The sequence below is a fragment of the Hyperolius riggenbachi genome, chromosome 2 (genome assembly GCF_040937935.1).
Source record: "Hyperolius riggenbachi isolate aHypRig1 chromosome 2, aHypRig1.pri, whole genome shotgun sequence".
Lineage (NCBI taxonomy): Eukaryota > Metazoa > Chordata > Amphibia > Anura > Hyperoliidae > Hyperolius > Hyperolius riggenbachi.
In genome coordinates, this window is record NC_090647.1 from 385281768 (window position 1) to 385302925 (window position 21158).

Here is a 21158-nt window from a genome sequence, read left to right on the forward strand (position 1 = left end):
TCTTTGAGCTTGAGGGCTGGAGTTTTTTGGTGCCCTTGGAGGATTGTGTCTTTTTTGGTTTGGTTGGAGGTTTGCTGCAGGTGGTGGTAGTGGCTGAAGCAGCAGGTTGTGGCTCCTGCCTTCCACGCCCTGTGCTGGCCGCCTTGCTGCTGCCGCGCCTCTGTGCCAGAGACGCCTCCTCCTCCGATGACGAGTTGCCTTCAACCAACTGTGCTGGTGGTAATGGTCGCACATAGGATGGATCCAGCAGGTCATCATCATCATCCCCAAACATCTCCTGTGAGCCGACCTCAACCAACTCCTCTACCCCAACATCCTCTGCATCACGCACCTCCTCCTCAGCACCAACAACAAACCGTTCCACCTCAAACCCCTCCTCCTCCTTGCATGGCCCCGTCATGTCCACCTCAAACTGCTCCAAAACATCCCTGTACATGCTCACAGTGTCTGTGTCTGGGTAGAAGAGCAAGCTCAGTGAGGGCAGGCTGGTAGATGGGGTCACCGTGACCATGGCCTCAAGCAGTGGTGGAGGCTTGCTGTGGACCGGAGTGCTGGTGGTGGTGGCACTGATCTCGCTGGTGCTAGAGGCCTGGCTGGAAATGGTGGCTTCCTGCTCTGCCATCATTTCCACCACAGCCTGCACCTGAGTCTTCAGAATGAGCCGGGGGCGACTACCCTTCTCAAAGATGGGTGCAGCGCGCTGCTGTTGCACCTCTGCTCCCTCCTCCACAACTCTGCGGTTAGTGGCTGGCAGCGGACCAGTCCCAGACCTGCTGCTGCTGGCAGTGGCTGCTGCAATGGCGCTGCCTCTTCTGGAGGTGCCTCGCCCTCTACCTCTGCCAATCATTGTGCAATAATGTACAAATACAGTAAAAAATAAAAATGTAGAAAAGGGCGGGAAAGGGTGTAAACTTTAATAAAGTCTGGGTTGGTGGGTGGTGACTTGGTGGTGACTGGTGGTGACTGGTGTTGAGTGACAACAAAAAATGAAAGTTTTTATTTTTTTATTTAAATAGTAGTATTAAATAGTAGTAGTAGTACTACTAACAGCAGTAGTGTAGTCTACAGTACTAACTAACTCGTGTGATGGACAGTGAGAATTAAAGTCAGTCACACATGGTCAATCGCAATCAATAGGGTTGGGCAGATGACAGTCACAGGTCACAACGGATGCTGGCCTGTGATGTAACTATTATTTATTACACAGTACAAAAGCTAATAAAATCATAGACTAACAGTAGAAAAAATTAACTGAACGGGTAGTAGTAGTTGTATGCAGGTAACTAATAAATCCCTAGCGTACTACACAATAAGTAAGTTGTGCGCCAGATAGTGGGTGCCAATTAAAGTCGGTCACACACGGTCAGACGCAATCAATCAATAGGGTCTGGCAGATGACTGTCTGTCACAGATCACAACAGATGCTGGCCTGTACACAGTCAGTAACCAACTATTATTTCACAGGTCACAACGGATGCTGGCCTGTGATGTAACTATTATTTATTACACAGTACATAAACTAATAAAATCACAGACTAACAGTAGAAAAAAATTAACTGAACGGGTAATAGTAGTAGTAGTAGTAGTACGCAGGTAACAAATAAATACCTAGCTGTAATGATCTGCTCTGCTGTCTGCACAGGCAGACAGCTTTTTGACCATTTTGTGGGTCTGAGTGATGCAGGTCCCTGGAAAGGAGACCTGTCTTCACTCTGCAACTTGCTGAGCTGCTGTTCTGGTGGGGAATTTGCATCCACTTGTCATGCAAATTGCTTATCTGCTTCCTCTGATGGCTTGCAGTATAAAAAAACATTTCTTCCCAGAATTCCTTGCTGGTCATGATGGTTTGTTCCTGCTAACTTGCCTGGAGTCTCAGCCCTCTGCTCATTGTTGGTTACAATTGCTAGCTTAGAGTAGATACCCTTTGGGAGTGCTCCTTGCATTCCTGTTTAGTGCAGTCAGGATTGTGTATATTTGTACTTCCTATTCTGTCGTGTCTTGTTCTTGCGATTGCGCTGTCGCCAGCGGTTGGCAGTAGCGAATCGTTTTGTCTGCTGGGATCGCACTTGCTCTTGCGGAGGAGCAGTGGATCCAATCTGACTTGTTCCTGTTGTCTGTTTGTCTGGAGCAAACGCTTGCTGTTGCCTGAGGTAAGGCAGCCGATTAGCAAGCGTTTCTGTTGTTTGTATGTTTGTGTTTCTAGGTTCATTTGATAGTTAGGGTTGGCGTGTTTTGTCTCTGTTGTGCTTTTCGTGCGGAGACCGCGCCATTAGCGTGCTTTGTCGATGTTGCGCTTTTCAGCGAGTGCATTTGTTATTTTCCTTGGCGTTCTGATCATTGTTATTTGCTGTGTCTTTTTTGCTACACTCGTGCTCTGTCTTACTCAGTCTTGTGTCACTATTGCCAATCGCCACTCTTGTGATTGCGTTCCCACTTTGTTTCCGCTGTTGTGTGTTCATCGTCGCCGGGTGGCAACTAGATTGGTGGACACACATACATTCTGTCTCTGTGCTCACTTTCTCTCTACAGGTGCATTGCACCCAAGCTGGGTTCTGTCATTTTTATACGCTCGTGGAGGATTTCCGCAGTGTCAGCGCGCATCTGGTGCGCTGACCACGGAAATAATTCCCTAGTCGTTACAGTATGACCAGCCAAACCGAAATTCCCAGTGTAGAGGGAATTTTGGATTTGTATGTTTTTGTCAAATATGGTTCTTATACCTTTAAGAGCTTTAAAAGACTCGACACTGAAACCAAAGAGGACTTCCTTTCTGAATGTGTAAGATTTTTTCTGAATCCTGCCTTTCAAATTACTGATCCGTCCACGTCAGCTCTCCAATTCGCTTATGTGAGAAAACGCAGAAAAGCCGCCGCGTGTACTCAGAACAAGGCGGCTGATTCCGCGTCCAACACGGCGGTTTGCACGCGTAGGCCTACATCCACTAGTATGGCTGAATGTGGAGAAACTGCCGCATGCTCTGATAGTGGTGCGGCCGATTCCGCGTCCAGCGTGGCGGGTGCTTTACAACACATGCCTGGTGTGGCTGGGACTGATAGTCCACACAGGTTCAGAGAGAGGCAGAACTTTTATGACAGCCAGAAGGGAGTCAGCTGACCAAGCCGGTCAGCTGACGATTCAACCAGTTCCCATTGGTCCAGCACTTAGGGGAGGCGCTGGAGAGCGCTTTACTATATATACTGGGTGCTGGTCATTCTCTGGTTGTCTGCCATTGCGATCACTACGTGGAAGCACTCAGACCTATTGTCAGATACTGTGTTACCATTCTGTTATACTTCAGTCTAGTTCCAGGGTGTTGATGATCAAGGACCTCACACCCAAGATTAGGAATCTGTGTTACCATTCTGTTATACTTCAGACTACTTCCAGGGTGTTGATGATCAAGGACCTCACACCCAAGATTAGGAATCTGAGTTACCATTCTGTTATATACCAGACTAGTTCCAGGGTGTTGATGATCACGGAGCTCACACCCAAGATTAGGCATTGTTTATTATCTGTTATGACTTTCTGCTTTCCTGACTACTCTTCTGATCACTGATTCGGTACTTCGCTATATCTGATGCTCGGTTGCCAAACCCTGCGTTCCTTAGGATTACCGAACCAGCCTTCTGTCTGTGTACTTTGTCTGTCTGTGTGTTGCCGACCTGGCTTGCCCGACCTCGAGAACTATCTCCCAGTTAGGAGATAGTTCACAGATCAGTTAGTGACACCTTCCTTGGTGTCACTCACGCTCTGGCCCTTCCTACCCCCAGCCTGACTCCTCCCTTCGGGAGAGTCTCTGGCTACTGGAAGGAACTTGTTCTCTTGTGCAGTATTCCTTACTGCTTTTGTACCTGTACTCCAGGTATTGTCCTCAAAGTTTTACTGTTGCACCCAAACACTCATACCTCAGGTGTCCAAAGGTTAGTGATATATCTGATTATTGGTGATACTGCAGATCATCAATAATCAGGCATATATCTGTATTTTTGGTGATACTGCAGATCGCCAATAATCAGATCCTCTCTGTTACACCGATCGTTACAGCTTATACTCTATTGCAAGGAGATCTGTTTGTGTGGGCTTATGAAATTTTGAAAAGCAATTCCTGGAATGATAATCCTTATCAGTTTCTTATATTGATTTTCTCCCACTGGTTTAAACTGCCTTGCTTACCACCTGTACTTGATGAGTGTGTACCTGCTAGTCAGTCAGCTGTTCTATCCCTTCCATGTAAAACCATTCAGTGGAACAATTCGTTTAATGTTTCAGTACATAAAGCTGCTAAAAAGGTAAAGTCTGAAATGTGGAACACACTTGAATGTGATAAATTCAGAGAGACTTCTCAGTCTCAGGTTTTGCTGCCCCAAGCAAAAGCATTGGTGGATCCGGTGATAGGCATAATTATTCAGTATATTAGAGGAGTAAGAAAATCTATGCATGCTCCTTATCCCAACCCGTATGAATGTTATCTTGATACAGGGTTGTTTGAGCCTCCATTTGCTCCATGGGAGATTGGGGCTTTGATTGAGGAGTTCGAGATTGATTGGAAGGCGTTTTGCGATTTTTACATCGCAAAAAGCGAAGAGATTCTTAATGTTTGTGTTATTTCTGTGTACACTTTGATGGATCTTATGAATGTGACGGATTTTTGTGGATCCAGTGATTTGTGTGTGGCAGACGATTTTGGATGAATTGCGCGCACACGCACCAACCAATTGACTCCAATAAAGTGACACCGTTATCAGATGATTGTTCCTGCCTTTCTGGGGTAAAGCAAGTGAGTTTAGACACTGTGCGATCTGAAATGAATGGGTGTACCACTGTTGTTGACACCTGTGTGAATTCTGAAAGATCTTCTCCTGCTTGTGTGGAGTTTGAATCTGTGCAATCTGATGCCTGTTTCTCAGGTGTTCCTGCAGATTGTGATCGGCGTGAATGTGTCAGTTTTGTCAAAGATATGTGGGATCCCTTGTCATTTAAAAACAGATTTTTTCTCCCAGTGATTCTTTAAGATCTTCCATCTATGATCCTGCTATGGGGAAAATTCCTAAACCATGCAGCCTCAAGAGTAATGTTCATATGACTAATAAATCTATGTGTCGCTCTGTTCACACCTGTAATGGCACGTTGCCAGATGACAGATGTTCCAGTGTTTCTGTCTTGAACACTTTGCAGTCTGGTCCACAGATTGTGGAGGCTTGCACTTTGGAAGCGTTAGTTTCACAACCCAAAGCGATCTTGGTTTCGCAAATTTTGCGTTCTGACTCCACGGATTCAACATTGTTAGCCGAGTCTAAGGGTGAGACAGCGCTTTGGTTTTGCGAATCTGATACTGAGGGATCTTTGCTTTGTCCAGTGAATGTTTCTGTGAGTCTACCCTGTACCATGGATGAAACTGATGTCCACTCCACTCGCACTGACATTTGTGAGTCCCTTTTTTGCTCTGAGGAAAGTACTGACTTTCCACCCTGTACTCTGGATGAGTCAATATTACCTTGCAATAAATCTCCTGCAGGGAGCCCAGAGGCTCCTCGAGGTATTGCAGCTAATTTCATCTGTTTTTCTGCCATTTCAGAATTGCAGTCTGGTTTGACTGCTATGAAGGATTCTGTCTGTAGTGAAACTAGATTCAGAGAGGCAGTATTGGTTTCACAAGATATTCCTGTGCATCCTGTTCTTGAAGATGAGATTCAGTCCCAACGTATGGTAAAACCATTCCTAGGACATCTGCCACGTCCGCAGAAGGTATTTGAGGTTCGGCCCTGTAACATGGATAGTTCAGAAACCTTGATTGTTTATCAGAAAACTTGGGAAATGATGTTCCTGAAGTTTTGTTTGATGTTCTGGAGGTCTCAGAGTTCCTCCCAAAGGGTGCAGAACTTTTAGGAGGTGCCTCCTGCCCCGCACGGTCGTCTGAGGTGTTACCCACTTCAGTAGGCATTGCTGCTATACTGACTATAGCAGTATAGTGGAGCTTCAGTCATGCGTAGTCAATAATGAGTTCTGGTTGGATACAATTACAGTCACAGAGACTTCTAAGTCTGAATCCAAGTCTTCCTTTGAAAGACCAGTACTTGTGACCACTACTCGTGATGATTCTCTGCCCGGTCCTGGTTTTGGTCTTGTCGTGGCGGACTCTGAGGTTGGCAGTTCCTCGACATGTCCTGAGGTTTCTCTTGTGCTAGTGTACCCCGATGCGCTCCTTGTGCCAGAATGCCCAAGTGTGTCTCGGTTACCAGCATGCTCAGATGCTTCCTTGGTGGAGACATGTTCCGATTTTGCCTGCCTGCCTGCATGCCCAGAAGTGGTCCCTGAAAGCTCTGATCTTGATGGTTGTCCTGGTAATCCTGAATCCAGAATTGTCATAGGTTCCATGGGGGTTCTTGGTAGTTCTCCATGTGAGCCTGGTGAACGTTCTGGCCTCTTGTGATCTCTGCGGAGCTTCAAAGTGTTCTGGCAGATTCTGGGAGAATTTTTTCTTGGTACCCTGGATGGTATCAACAGTGGCTTCTCTGTTGAAAGGGACACTTCAAATGGCTATTGTGGCAGATTTGGTATTTTTGGACGGTCCCTAGAAGGTGGTGGGTATTGCTTGGAGGGTATCGATGGGTTCTTCTCTGGCATTCGCAGTTCTGATGGGTGTTACGCTGAGACTGGTAGTACTGATGGGCATGTTTTGGTGGTTTCTGCTTCCGATGAGTTCAGTTTCGGGAGGATTGACTCTGGAATTGGGCCTTGTCGGGCTGCCCCGGCCTTCATGAGTGTTCAGTCAGACTGCTTTGTTGGAAATGTCAGTTTTGAGAGACGTCTGGAAGCCGTCCCTAGAGGGGGGGGGGGGGGGGGTACTGTAATGATCTGCTCTGCTGTCTGCACAGGCAGACAGCTTTTTGACCATTTTGTGGGTCTGAGTGATGCAGGTCCCTGGAAAGGAGACCTGTCTTCACTCTGCAACTTGCTGAGCTACTGTTCTGGTGAGGAATTTGCATCCACTTGTCATGCAAATTGCTTAGCTGCTTCCTCTCTTGGCTTGCAGTATAAAAACCATTTCTTCCCAGAATGGCTGGAGTCTCAGCCCTCTGCTCATTGTTGGTTACTATTGCTAGCTTAGAGTAGATACCCTTTGGGAGGGCTCCTTGCATTCCTGTTTAGTGCAGTCAGGATTGTGTATATTTGTACTTCCTATTCTGTCGTGTCTTGTTCTTGCGATTGCGCTGTCACCAGCGGTTGCGAATCGTTTTGTCTGCTGGGATCGCACTTGCTCTTGCGGAGGAGCAGTGGATCCAATCTGACTTGTTCCTGTTGTCTGTTTGTCTGGAGCAAACGCTTGCTGTTGCCTGAGGTAAGGCAGCCGATTAGCAAGCGTTTCTGTTGTTTTTTTGTATTTCCAGGTTCATTTGATAGTTAGGGTTGGCGTGTTTTGTCTCTGTTGCGCTTTTCGTGCGGAGACAGCGCCATTAGCGTGCTTTGTCGATGTTGCGCTTTTCGCGCGGCGACCGCGCTTAGCGAGTGCGTTTGTTATTTTCCTTGGCGTTCTGATCATTGTTATGTGCTGTGTCTTTCTTGCTACACTCGTGCTCTGTCTTACTCGGTCTTGTGTCCCTATTGGCAATCGCCACTCTTGCGATTGCGTTACCACTTGGTTTCCGCTGTTGTGTGTTCACCGTCGCCAGGTGGCGACTAGATTGGTGGACACACATACATTCTGTCTCTGTGCTCACTTTCTCTCTACAGGTGCATTGCACCCAAGCTGGGTTCTGTCATTTTTATACGCTTGTGGAGGATTTCCGCAGTGTCAGTGCGCATCTGGTGCACTGACCACGGAAATAATTCCCCAATCGTTACACTAGTGTACTACACAATAACTAAGTCATGCGGCAGACAGTTAGTGACAATTAAAGTCGGTCACACATGGTCAGATGCAATCAATCAATAGGGTCGGGCAGATCACAACAGATGCTGGCCTGTACACAGTCAGTAACTATTATTGATGACAGTCACAGGTCACAACGGATGCTGTCCTGTGATGTAACTATTATTTATTAAACAGTACAGAAGCTAATAAAATCACAGACTAACAGTGTGAAGAATAGCGGAGCTGCCGCCGTGCAGGGCAGCATGGCAGCGGCCTCCGCTTCCCAGCTGGCGGTTTCCGAATCCCATACGGAGCCGCCGGCGCAGAGCAGGGCAGTCACCGCCGTGGCTGATAGTATGGCGGCGGGTCCCGCTACTCAGCCGGCGGACTTCCATGTGTGGGCGACCTGGCCTCTCTGAGATTCAGAGGCAGAGGGTCATGCGCACGTGCGCAAGGCGGCAGGAGATTTATTTACTGAGAAGACGGGTCAGCTGATCCGGCGATCAGCTGACCCCAGCCAATCACATGCTGACTTCAGGTCCAGCGTGCATTTAAGCCCGCTGTCATGAATACTTAGGTGTAAACGCTCAGACCTTAGCTCAGTTCCCGGGTGTTGATATCAAGGACATCACACCTCAGTTTAGGATTGTATTGCATATTTATCTGTGTCTTGACTTTAGCTATCCCTGACTACTCTCTCGTCTTCTCGATTTTGTACCTTTGCCTATCTGATTCTTAGTTGCCGACCCTGCCTGTTAAACGGACTCTGAATCAGCCTTCTGTTCTTGTACTGCTACCGTCTCTCTGTTGCCGAACCTCTGCCTGTCTGACCTCTCTCTTTTCCCCAGTGGAACGTCTCCCACTGGTGGGATATCTCTGAGGCTTGCCTCTCCGAGACGCCTGCCCTAGCAGACGATTACTGCCAGGGGCTGAGATCCCAATCATCACCTGGTCCGAGGATCTCACACACACGGGGTTCCCATTCAGATGTAACCACACCTCTGAGGAATCACCGTGTGGTGGATATTTCCACAGTCCTGTATATTTTACATTGTTGATTGTTATTCTTTCTGCTACGGTATCCAGAGGTTAGTTGCACTTGCATTATTGGTGATTCTGCAGATCATCAATAATCAGGTGACATCTGCATTATTGGTGATACTGCAGATCACTAATAATCAGATTATCTCTGCTTACTAACACCGATCATAACAAACAGTAGAAAAAATAACTGAACGGGTAGTAGTAGTAGTGGTAGTAGTACGCAGGTAACTAATAAATACCTAGCGTACTACACAATAACTAAGTCATGTGGCAGACAGTGAGTGACAATTAAAGTCGGTCACACACGGTCAGACGCAATCAATCAATAGAGTCGGGCAGATGACTGTCTGTCACAGATCACAACAGATGCTGGCCTGTACACAGTCAGTAACTAACTATTAACTAACACAGTACTGAAGCTAATAAACTAACAGACTACAGCAGTACAAATTAACTAAACTAGTACACAACTAACTATAATCCCTAACCTACCTAAGCTAGTAGTAGGCTAAGGCTACCTAGGTTAGCAGGCCTAGCCTGCACACAGACTAACACTAGCCTAGCACAGTATACAGTATATATACTAGCTGACTAAAAACAATCAAATTACTAGCTAACTATAAATGAGTATAATATAAGTGTTTAGGTGTTTAGGAAGCAAAACGCTAGGCTTAGCACAAGAAGCACTTGTTTAGACACGCAGCAGCACTGGAGATACTCTCAGTACCGCGCTCAGTCACACGCAAGGATTGGCTCCGCAACATGGCCACTGCCTTATATAGAGGAGGGGAGGGCCAGGCTCCCCTCCTCTGATTGGTTCAGGGCCTCGGCTGGAGGACTTCTCATTGGCTCACGTCACTCCCGAATCCCGAAGCCAAACCCACCTCGTCATCCGGCCGAAAACGAGTGCGCATATTTGGGAACCTTCGGATTCGGCATGATGCGGGAAAATTCGGGTTCGACTTCGACCTGAATTTTCGGGTAAATTTGCATTCGGGGGTCCCGGAGAGCACCCCTGCAGGTAAGTATTAATGGTCAATTAAGGATAATAAAGGACTTTTCTCATTGTGCTGCGTTGGTGGCCCCCACCTCCTCCTGGGGCACCAGAGGTGGGGAAGAGCTCCTTGTCCATGGATTGGGCAAGGGCTCTGGGGAATAGGGGAAACTCTCCTCCAGAGGCCCCCCCCCCATACCATGGACCATGCGGGCTGGAATTGCTCAGGTTGTGAAGCCGGGGCTCCGCATTCTGGCTATCCCAGCCTGCATAGGGGATAAGGAGTTAAAGAGGCTTGGGGGGGGACCCTTCATCATTTTTTTAAATATTTCCCACACTCTGAACAAAAAAATAAAAGGTCCAAAAATAGGTAAAGATGCCAAGGATCCTTATACAGACATATTGCACCTGTAGAATTATCACTGGCTAAGCGATGCCACATTTTCCACGGGGTTTCCAGGTGGTTATTACGCACTGCATACTGACCACCTGGAAATCCCATGAAATTCACTGCTCTTTCTTTTGATATTTGCAAATGTACACTACCGCTGGGTTGATTCATTATCTTTCATTTACCACATTTAAATGTACACTTTTTTTTCCTATCATAACTTTAAAATACATTTTTCTCCAAAACTTTAAGGTCTTTTTCATTTTTCCTCCTCTTGTTCCCATTGTCCTCCTTAACATACCCTTCAAATTTGGTGTTTCTAACACTTACGGGGTCTTTGCTATTAACCGTTAAAGTTGGTGGCTGTTCGTCTGCTATTAACTCTATGGAACTCGATACGAACGGCTGGTTTGTAAACATTTGCAGTGAGTTCAAGTTCGCAGAATTTTATGTATCTGATTGGGATTAAGTTCAATCTGGGAATAAAGTTCCTCTTTAATCTATGCTTCATTTTTCTTAGGATGTAACTGCAACCACCGCGCTGACAAATGCCACTTCGACCCAGAAGTATATGAAGCTAGAGGCAAAGTGAGTGGGGGTGTATGTGATGATTGTGCAGATGGCACCACTGGATTAAACTGCGAGCTCTGTAAACCTGACTACTACAGAAATCCCAATCAAGACACCAACCATCGAGATGCCTGTGTCTGTGAGTAACATGCTACAGTGCCTTTTATAATTTTTTGAGCACATCATATGATGTGTTACCAATTAAAAAAAATATAGTAATTTTCATATTTTAAACTGCATTGATACAATTACAGCTTGGGCTTTTTCAATTTGCACCTGCTCATTACTATGCAATGTTAAAAACCATGTGAACTGGTATTCTTTAGGGCAGGGGCGTCTCTAGCCATTTTGTCACTCCAGGCAAGAAAACCTGTGGCGCCCCCCCCCCCCCCCCTTCGTGTGGTGCCCTCCTGATGAAAATAATCATAACGCAGCAATGTTTCACCATGAGATAAATGTAATACGGCAATCTTTCACCAGAAAATAATCATAACGCAGCAATGATTCACCATAAAATAATTATAACGCAGCAATGATTCACCACAAAATAATTATAACAGCAATGATTCATCATAAAATAATCGTAATGTGGGCAGCATTCACCAGAAAATAATCGTAATGCGGCAGCGTTCACCAAAAAATAATCATAATGTGGCCAGCATTCACCAGGAAATAATCGTAATGTGTCCAGCGTTCACCAGGAAATAATCATAATGTGGCCAGCGTTCACCAGGAAAGAATCATAATGCGGCAGCGTTCACCAGGAAATAATCATAATGTGGCAGCGTTCACCAGGAAATAATCATAATGTGGCCAGCGTTCACCAGGAAAGAATCATAATGCGGCAGCGTTCACCAGGAAATAATCATAATGCGGCAGCGTTCACCAAAAAATAATCATAATGTGGCCAGCATTCACCAGGAAATAATTGTAATGTGTCCAGCGTTCACCAGGAAATAATCATAATGTGGCCAGCGTTCACCAGGAAAGAATCATAATGCGGCAGCGTTCACCAGGAAATAATCATAATGTGGCAGCGTTCACCAGGAAATAATCATAATGTGGCCAGCGTTCACCAGGAAAGAATCATAATGCGGCAGCGTTCACCAGGAAATAATCGTAATGTGGCAGCGTTCCCCAGGAAATAATCATAATGTGGCCAGCGTTCCCCAGGAAATAATCATAATGTGGCCAGCGTTCACCAGGAAAGAATCATAATGCGGCCAGTGTTCCTCAGGAAATAATTGTAATGTGGCCAGCGTTCCCCAGGAAATAATCGTAATGTGGCAGCGTTCCCCAGGAAATAATCATAATGTGGCCAGCGTTCCCCAGGAAATAGCAATAATGTGGCCAGCCAGGAAATGATCATAATGCGGCAGCGTTCACCAGTAAATAATCATAATGTGGCCAGCGTTCAACAGGAAATAATCATAATGCGGCAGAGTTCACCAGGAAATAATCGTAATGCGGCAGCGTTCACCAGAAAATAATCATAATGTGGCCAGCGTTTACCAGGAAATAATCGTAATGTGGCAGCGTTCCCCAGGAAATAATCGTAATGTGGCCAGCATTCACCAGAAAATAATCATAATGTGGCCAGCGTTTACCAGGAAATAATCGTAATGTGGACAGCGTTCCCCAGGAAATAATCGTAACGTGGCCAGCGTTCCCCAGGAAATAATCGTAATGTGGCCAGCATTCCCCAGGAAATAATCATAATGCGGCCAGCATTTCCCAGGAAATAATCATAATGTGGCCAGCGTTTACCAGGAAATAATCATAATGTGGCCAGCGTTCCCCAGGAAATAATTGTAATGTGGCCAGCATTCCCCAGGAAATAATCGTAACGTGGCCAGCGTTCCCCAGGAAATAATCGTAATGTGGCCAGCATTCCCCAGGAGACAAACGTAACGTGGCAAGCGTTCCCCAGGAAATAATCATAATGTGGCCAGGGGAGGTGGGGGCAGAAATCAGGGCCAGCCAGGGGGGCATATACAAAAATGATCAAGACAGGAGCAGCAGAGGGCACTCACTGTGAGGTGTCGCCTCTGCAGATAGTTTGTGTAGAGAGTACCTGTTGGTTCGTGTGGTGCGTCACTCACAGTGCCTTCAAGCACGTGTGACAGGCGGGTGCGGAGTTAGGTGCGGCGCCGACGTGTAAACTAACTAGCGTGCGGTGATCGCACACTCTGCACAGAGAGGGAGAGGGGGCGGGGAGAGGGGGCGGATTAGTAGGCGGCGGCACCGCACATATAAACTAACGTGCGTGCTGCTCGCTCTAAAATAGGAGAGGAAGGGGGCGGACCAGTAGGCGGCGCTGGGCACAGGCTGAGCTGCCTGTCACAGCCGGCGCCGACCTGGGTGAAAGAAAAAAATAAACACGCTCAGAGCGGCGAGAGAGCGCCCACTTCCACCAACGGCGCTATAGGCAAAAATCTATAGTTGCCTAGTGACTCAGACGCCCCTGCTTTAGGGGTTGCAGACTAATGTTTGTGGCCTCAGCCTTCCTAGCCAATACCAGCCCACGTAGGAGATAAGGCACTAAAAAAGGCTTGAGGGAAGGGTAGCATTTTTTTTTTAATGTAATAACAACGTGCTGGGTGGGAAAGGGAATAAAACATGAACCCATTTACAAGAACATTACAAAGCATCCACACCAGAATACTTAAGATATTTACAACTATAACATTGATGTAATGATCAGTGATGTATCTGATAAACAGAACAAGCTCTATCAGCACAATAGTCAGTACTTTATTAAAGAGACACTGAAGCGGAAAAAAAATTATGATATTATGATTTGTATGTGTAGTACAGCTAAGAAATAAAACATTAAGATCAGATACATCAGTCTAATTGTTTCCAGTACAGGAAGAGTTAAGAAACTGCAGTTGTTATCTCTATGCAAACAAGCCATTAACTCTCCGAATAAGTCTTAGTCATGGAGAGGGCTGTTATCTGACTTTTATTATCTCAACTGTAAGTGAACTGTTTACTTTTTCTCTGCTAGAGGAGAGGTCATTACTTCACAGACTGCTCTGAAAGACTCATTTTGAATGCTGAGTGTTGTGCAATCTGCTTATATTATAGAATGATGCAATGTTAGAAAAAACACTTTATACCTGAAAATAAAAGTATGAGAATATTTTCTTTGCTGCTAATCTTCTAGTAATTATTCATAGTACACAACCAATTCACTATATCCTATATTTTTTTTCGCTTCAGTGTCTCTTTAAAGTGTGATCACACGTGATTGGATGCACAGTAGTATTCCAGAATACGTATAAGTGATAGCCCTTAGTGACAGGGGCTATCACTAATTGAGAGCGCTGTCGTACAGGCAATGTCATTAACAGATCGGTCAGTATAGGTACAAAGCCGAGAGGCAGAATCAAAGTAAGTAATCAGGCAATAGTCAGCAACAGATCAGATTGGCAGAAGTACAGAATCGTGAGACAAGACCAAGGTAAGTATCCAGGCAGAAGTCGGCAACAGATCAGATTAGCAGAGGTAATTTCACTATTTCTGACACTACCCCCCCCCCCCCCCTCCCTGAGGCGTGGACTCTGGACATGCCCAGAAGGGTTTCTCAGGATGTAACAAATGAAATTGTTGTTTTAATTCTTCAGCATGAAGACGCTTGGCAGGAACCCATGATCTTTCCTCAGGACCATAACCCTTCCAGTGGACCAGATACTGTACAGAATTCCGTACCCTACGAGAATCAAGAATCTCCTCAATTTCAAATTCAGGCTCCCCATCAATCACTAAGGGGGGGAGAGGAATCCACATGCACAGCAGGTTTTAATAGTGAAACGTGAAATGATTTCACGCCCCTTATACTGGTCGGAAAGCGCAACTCTGTATGTCACCTCATTAATCTTTTCACTAATGGGGTACGGACCAATATACCTAGGCCCCAACTTGACTGAGGGTTGCCTCAACCTCCCTGGCGGTAAGCCCGTGCTGAGCACGGGCTATGCCGCGCAGGGGGATTTCTCAGGCCCAGCTGGGCCGATTTGGACACTTTTTTTTTTGCAACACGCAGCTAGCACTTTGCTAGCTGCGTGTGCACTCTGATCGCCGCCGCTCTGCGCCGATTAGGTGCCCCCGCTCGCCGCGCCGCCCCCCCCCAGACCCCGTGCACTGCCTGGCCAATCAGTGCCAGGCAGCGCTAAGGGGTAGGTCGGGACTCCCAATGACGTCACGACGTCGGTGACGTCATGCCGCCCGTCGCCATGGCGACGGGGGAAGCCCTCCAGGAGATCCCGTTCTTTGAACAGGATCTCCTGATCTCCGATCGCCGGAGGCGATCGGAGGGGCTGGGGGGATGCCGCTGAGCTGCGGCTATCATGTAGCGAGACTTTGTCTCGCTACATGAAAAAAACAAAACAAAAATTAAAAAAAAGACTTTGCTGCCCCCTGACGGATTTTTAATAAACCACCAGGAGGTTTAAGGCAATATGACGAGTGGCAATATGACATGTCACCAGGTGCAAAAACCCACTCAAGGGATCGCCTTTTGTCTGCTTGTTTCTTTTGAACACCAAAAGCTTTTTCTAAATTAACTTTCACCATGGCCCATGTTCTTTTTAAAGACTCTTGCCACCCCTCCAAAGCTGGAAAGGGAGAATTACCCACAGGTAAAGGAGAGAACTTAGGAGATCTCCCTGTGACTACCTGAAATGGTGAAAAGCCTGAGGACGCATTTCTGAGATTGTTATGTGCGAATTCTGCAAAAGGAAGGAATTTAACCCATTCATGCTGAGCATCCGCCACATAACATCTAAGGAATTGTTCGAGGGATTGATTCATCCTTTCAGTCTGACAGTTTGTCTGTGGGTGGTAACCTGAAGAAAAAAACAGAGTTAAACCAAGTGACTGACAGAAAGCTCGCCAAAATCTGGACACAAACTGCACTCCTCTGTCTGAAACCACATTTACCGGTATTCCATACAGCCGGAAAATGTGGGTGACAAATAAGTCAGCAAGCTCTTGAGCTGACGGAAGTTTTTTCAGGGACACAAAATGGACCATTTTGCTAAAACGGTCCACTACCACCAATATAACCGTCATTCCTTCTGAACTAGGGAGTTCCCCCACAAAGTCCATCGAAATGTGAATCCAAGGTTCTGAAGGTACTGGTAAAGGTTGTAGTGTCCCTGCAGGAGCTTGCCTGGAAACTTTGCTGCAAGCACAAACTGAACAGGACAGTACAAACTCCTTACAATCACTTTTTATAGATGGCCACCACACACAACGGGACAAGAGCTCCTGGGTTCTAGTGATATCTGGATGTCCTACATTCTTATGACAGTGGAATAACTGTAAAATATGAAGCCGCAGGTGGAGTGGCACAAACAGGAGACCCTCCAGTTTCCCCTCTGGCGAGTCTTGTTGGAAAGACCCCAGAATGGCTGACAGATCCTCCTGAGGCTCTGTAGCTGCTACCACTACATGCTCAGGTAGAATGTCAATGGGCGATGAGGGCTGAACTGTCTCAGACTCAAAACTATGGGTTAAAGCTCCTGCCTTGATATTTTTGTTACCCGGCATATAGGTGATTATGAACCTGAACCTAGAGAAGAAGAGTGCCCACCGAGCCTGTCTTGGGTTGAGCCTCTTTGCCCCTTCAATATACTCTAAGTTCTTATGGTCAGTATAAACCGTGATCACATGTTCAGCTCCCTCCAACCAGTGACGCCACTCCTCAAATGCCATTTTAATTGCCAACAACTCTCTGTTACCGATAGCATAATTTCTCTCCGCTGATGCAAAAATTTACGCGAAAAAAACGCACATGGGTGCAAACATCCCTGAGTTCCCTAGTGCTGAGACAGAACAGCCCCCACCCCTATCTCAGAGGCATCTACCACCACGATGAAAGGACAGGACACATCTACATGTCTGAGGATAGGGGCAGAACAGAACAGTGCCTTTAACTGTGAAAAGGCTACACAGGCTTCCTCGGACCAGTTGCAAACATCAGCCCCTTTTTTTTGTCAAATTGGTGAGAGGGGTGACCACAGAGGAGAAGCCTTTGATGAACTTCCTGTAATAGTTTGCGAAACCCAGGAATCTTTGGAGTGCCTTCAACCCCACGGGTTGAGGCCACTCCAAAACAGCAGAGACTTTCTTGGGATCCATAGACAATCCAGTGTTGGAGATAACATACCCCAGAAAAGGGACCTCAGAGACCTCAAATGAACATTTCTCAATCTTGGCATATAAACAATTTTGCCTTAGTTTATTCAAAACAAACTTTACGTGTTTCCTGTGTTTCTCAAGATTTTTTGAGAAAATCAAAATGTCGTCTAAATGGACAACAACAAATCGACTTAGTACCTCTCTAAAAAATTTTGTTAACCAACTCCTGAAAAACTGCAGGAGCGTTACACAACCCGAAGGGCATCACTAAATATTCATAATGCCCATCGGGTGTGTTGTAGGCCATTTTCCACTCGTTCCCCTGTCTAATACGAATCAACTTGTAAGCCCCTCTCAGGTCTAGTTTGGAGAACAGTTGGGCTCCAGCTACTTGTAAGAAAAGAACCTCAATCAACGGCAGGGGCTAACGATTGGGAATGGTAATTTTGTTCAAAGATCTGTAGTCAATACAAGGTCGGAGACCACCGTCTTTTTTTCGGAACGAAAAAAAAACCCTGCCTCTGCCGGGGATTTGGAGGGGCGGATGAAACTTTTCTCAAGGTTCTACTTTATATAGTTTTTCATAGCCAACTGCTCTGGACCTGAGAGGTTATACAGATGTCCCCTGGGAGGCATGGTACCGGGTCTTAAGTCAATAGGACAATCAAATTCCCTGTGAGGAGGGAGTTTATCCACTGAGCACGGACAGAAGATGTCTGAATACTCCATGTACTGGGAAGGCACACCCTCAACATGGACCATAGCAGAACATAGGTTAATTTTCTCTAAACAATTATTTTGACACTCTGAGGACCAGGCCAGTAGTTGCCCAGTATTCTAATCAATCTGAGGGGAATGTTTGCGTAGTCAAGGGAGACCAAGGACAACAGAGGAAGAGGACATATTCAAAACATAAAATTGTATCTCCTCTTTATGCAAAACCCCCACCCGACAAGTGAGAGGAGGGGTCTGAGTGAGTGGCTGCCTGTTCTGTAGGGGGGAATCATCTATAGCAGTTACATAGATCTGCTTTTCCATGGAAAGGATGGGAATATTCAATTTTAAGGTGAGAGCTGTGTCAATAAAGTTTGCTGCTGAACCTGAGTCAATAAAAGCCTGGGTGGCATGAACTTGGTTTCCCCATGTAACTGAACAGGGCAACAACACCTTAGAATCTTTTTAAGGTAAAACAGGTCCGCCCAGGGTAGTACCTCCTACTACACCTAGGCGGAGAAGTTTTCTGACTTCTTGCTACAGTTTTGTACCAGATGACCCTTCTCCCCACAGTACAGGCAAAGACCCTCTTTTCTCCTCCTAGCCTTTTCTGACTCTGACAATCTAGAATGACCTATTTGCATAGGCTCGTCAGTACTGGCCAGGACTGAGGGTGTGGAAACAATAGTCCTGAGAGGAGCACAAGATCTGCCCTGTTTGTGGTATTGGATCCTACGATCAACCTTAATAGCTAAAGTGATTGCATCACCTAATGTTTTGGGTTCAGGGTGACTAATCATGATGTCTGAAACTGACTCTGACAACCCCGTAAGGAAACGATCCAACAAGGCAAAGTGTTCCCACCGGGAAGACATTGCCCATTTTCTAAATTTAGACGCATAATCTTCGACAGTATTGCAGCCCTGACGAAGATTTTTCAGTTTCCTCTCAGCTGTAGCGGAAATGTCTGGGTCATCATAGATTACTGCCATGGCCTTAAAAAATGCCTGTACAGACAACAAGGCCTCATGGCTGTCAGGCAGATTATAACCCCATTCTGAGAATACTCATTTAATAGTTTTTATTAACGTCACCCGTTGACTTTCAGTGCCTGACGATATAGGTCTCATTTCAAAATAAGACAAACCCCTGTTTCTTAAAAGTCTAATTTGTGACCTGAAAATTTCACTGGGAGTGCCATTTTAGGTTCAACTACATGGGAGGGAGGCAGTGATGATGCAGATTCCTGCAAATTGTGTACAGTATCAGACAGGAGATTCATCTGAGCCTGCTGTGCCGTAACAGTATTTGTCAAGAACCGGCCCGCGGCACGCCTGCGTATACGGTTCCCGACTGCGGGTTTGACCAGATTAAGCGGGGAACCGCCTTATTTAAGCTACAAACAAGGCTGGAACCCCTCAAACACTTCCCACTGCCACCACTAGCGTTGCTAGACACGTTCACTCAGCTATCGAGTGCTCAATACGCAATCTGCGTTTTCGTATTTGGGTCAGCTTTGCGCTTAGGCCAAACACGGGAACGCCACGCACCCACACACACACACAGTTGCAATCTTACACTGTCGTGAAGCAAAGACCCACTAACAGTCGTTCCGAACGATACTGTTAGCCACTCTGCTGTCGCTACTTGCACTGGCGTTGTTCGTACGTTGGGTCAGCTGCGCGCTTAGGCCAACATATGACAAACGCCCCCACACACAATGCAATTACAATTTCATACGGTAGTGTTGCTCAAGCGTACAATTAGGCATGAAACTTATACACGGTTACACTTCAGTCTCTTCTAGGCTATGAGTGTTAGTTTAGTACGGCAGAAGTCAAACTTATTAAATAATAATTTAATATTCTAGAAAAACATAGAACAATGCAGAACTTAATATATACAAAAAGATTACAAAAAACAAAGTAAAAATAGTTACAAGATAAAAGTTACAAAGATAACACACAAAGCGATTTTGCTTACCAAAATAAACGGGAAATAAACGTACCAGCGTATCGATCTGGTGTTGTTGCGGGGGGTTCGCACTTCTGGTCAGGAACCAGGTTAGTTCTAGCCGTGTGAGCTACCTCCAAGAACTACAAGTTGTGGCTATCCTAGCTGCAGTTTTATACTATGAAATACGCCTGGAGGCTGTAAGCCTGTGTGGACGGGGGGGGGGGGGGGGGGGGAAGCTAGATTTAATTACATCCTCAGTCATAATTGGATCTCCAGAGATCTAACATCCACCTGCGAAAAATGTACAATAGCCCACATACATGAAAAGATTTCCCTAGTCCACGTTACAGGTGACAACAACCCCATTGTTGACAGTACTTCCTAGCTGATCAAAGATAAGGAGGTTGCACCTCCACCAATAATTCAATTTCCACAGGTAGCAAATGGTATCAAAAGGACTTCAACACACTTCACTTCTGCCATTGTCTTATTACCCCAAGCATTATTCACTGAAGTCCTCTTTAGATGCAAATGTAGGTCTTTGAAGTTCCCTGACTATGTCCTGATTGGTATAATGGGACAATAGGGCTTCTAATTAGCTCCCTGCTCTCCCAGGAACTGAGGGTAATTTTATTCCACACTGTCACACAGACAAGTACAGCTTCCCCCAAAGCCAGATGATGACCCATACATACGCATCTGAAGTACAGTACATAGCAGTCAGACAGGCAACTTAAAATATTATCCTTACATCATAAGCACCTCAGTATATTCTGACACGCCCCCTCTTCCAAATGGCGCCGGCAGATGATTCTAACGAATCGTCCTGCCAAAGCCGACACTGACGGCCGGGCCTGGAGGGGTAATTCCTTAGCTCCAAGCTACAGGACTGGAAAGCTAGGTCAGGTTGCTGCAATTTGTCATTGCCCCTGACAACCTGACGTAACCAACCAGGGGAATGTGAGTCAGTGACAACCGTGAATTGGCGACCATAGAGACAGTGCTGCAGCTGGGGAAGGGTTCCAACCGTCGCTACACGCACTTCCTCTACAGTGGCAGGAGCTATCTCTCGGTCCCTTTGGGGAATGATTATCTGCCGGTCTGCCTCCTCCACTTCGGACAGCTCAGAGGGAATAACTTCCCAGGACCCTCTCAGCCCGCCCCTCCCAGCTGGTGACCTGCTGGCTAGCCCCCTGAGCTCTTCCAGGCTGCTGTCAAATCTAACAGCCCCAGAGAGCTCAGTGCTGCCTGTCACACATTCCAGGAAGGCTGCAGACGGAGGGGCTCCTGGGCCCTCCAGGCCAGGTTCCGGATTGGATGTGGCTGACCCAGCGACATTTGCCACTTCGGTGGACAGTCCCTGTGCTGTAGACTCGCTAGCGCTGCGGGTTACTACGGCAGCTGAGGGAGCGCCCACATTACACACATCGTAAATCACATCACCTTTGGTCTTGAAACCATCTGAAGGGGGAGGATCTGGCCTGGTG

The 21158-nt window shown here is 46.4% G+C and overlaps 1 protein-coding gene across 1 annotated transcript in view; it reads left to right on the plus strand.

Moving 5' to 3' along the window:
• LAMB3 (laminin subunit beta 3) overlaps positions 1-21158 on the plus strand; it is a 2309994-nt gene that overhangs the window by 1160314 nt on the left and 1128522 nt on the right. The window contains exon 10 of the mRNA XM_068269757.1: positions 10805-10993. Within this exon, the coding sequence (XP_068125858.1) occupies positions 10805-10993 (189 nt within the window). The remainder of the gene's footprint in view (positions 1-10804; positions 10994-21158) is intronic.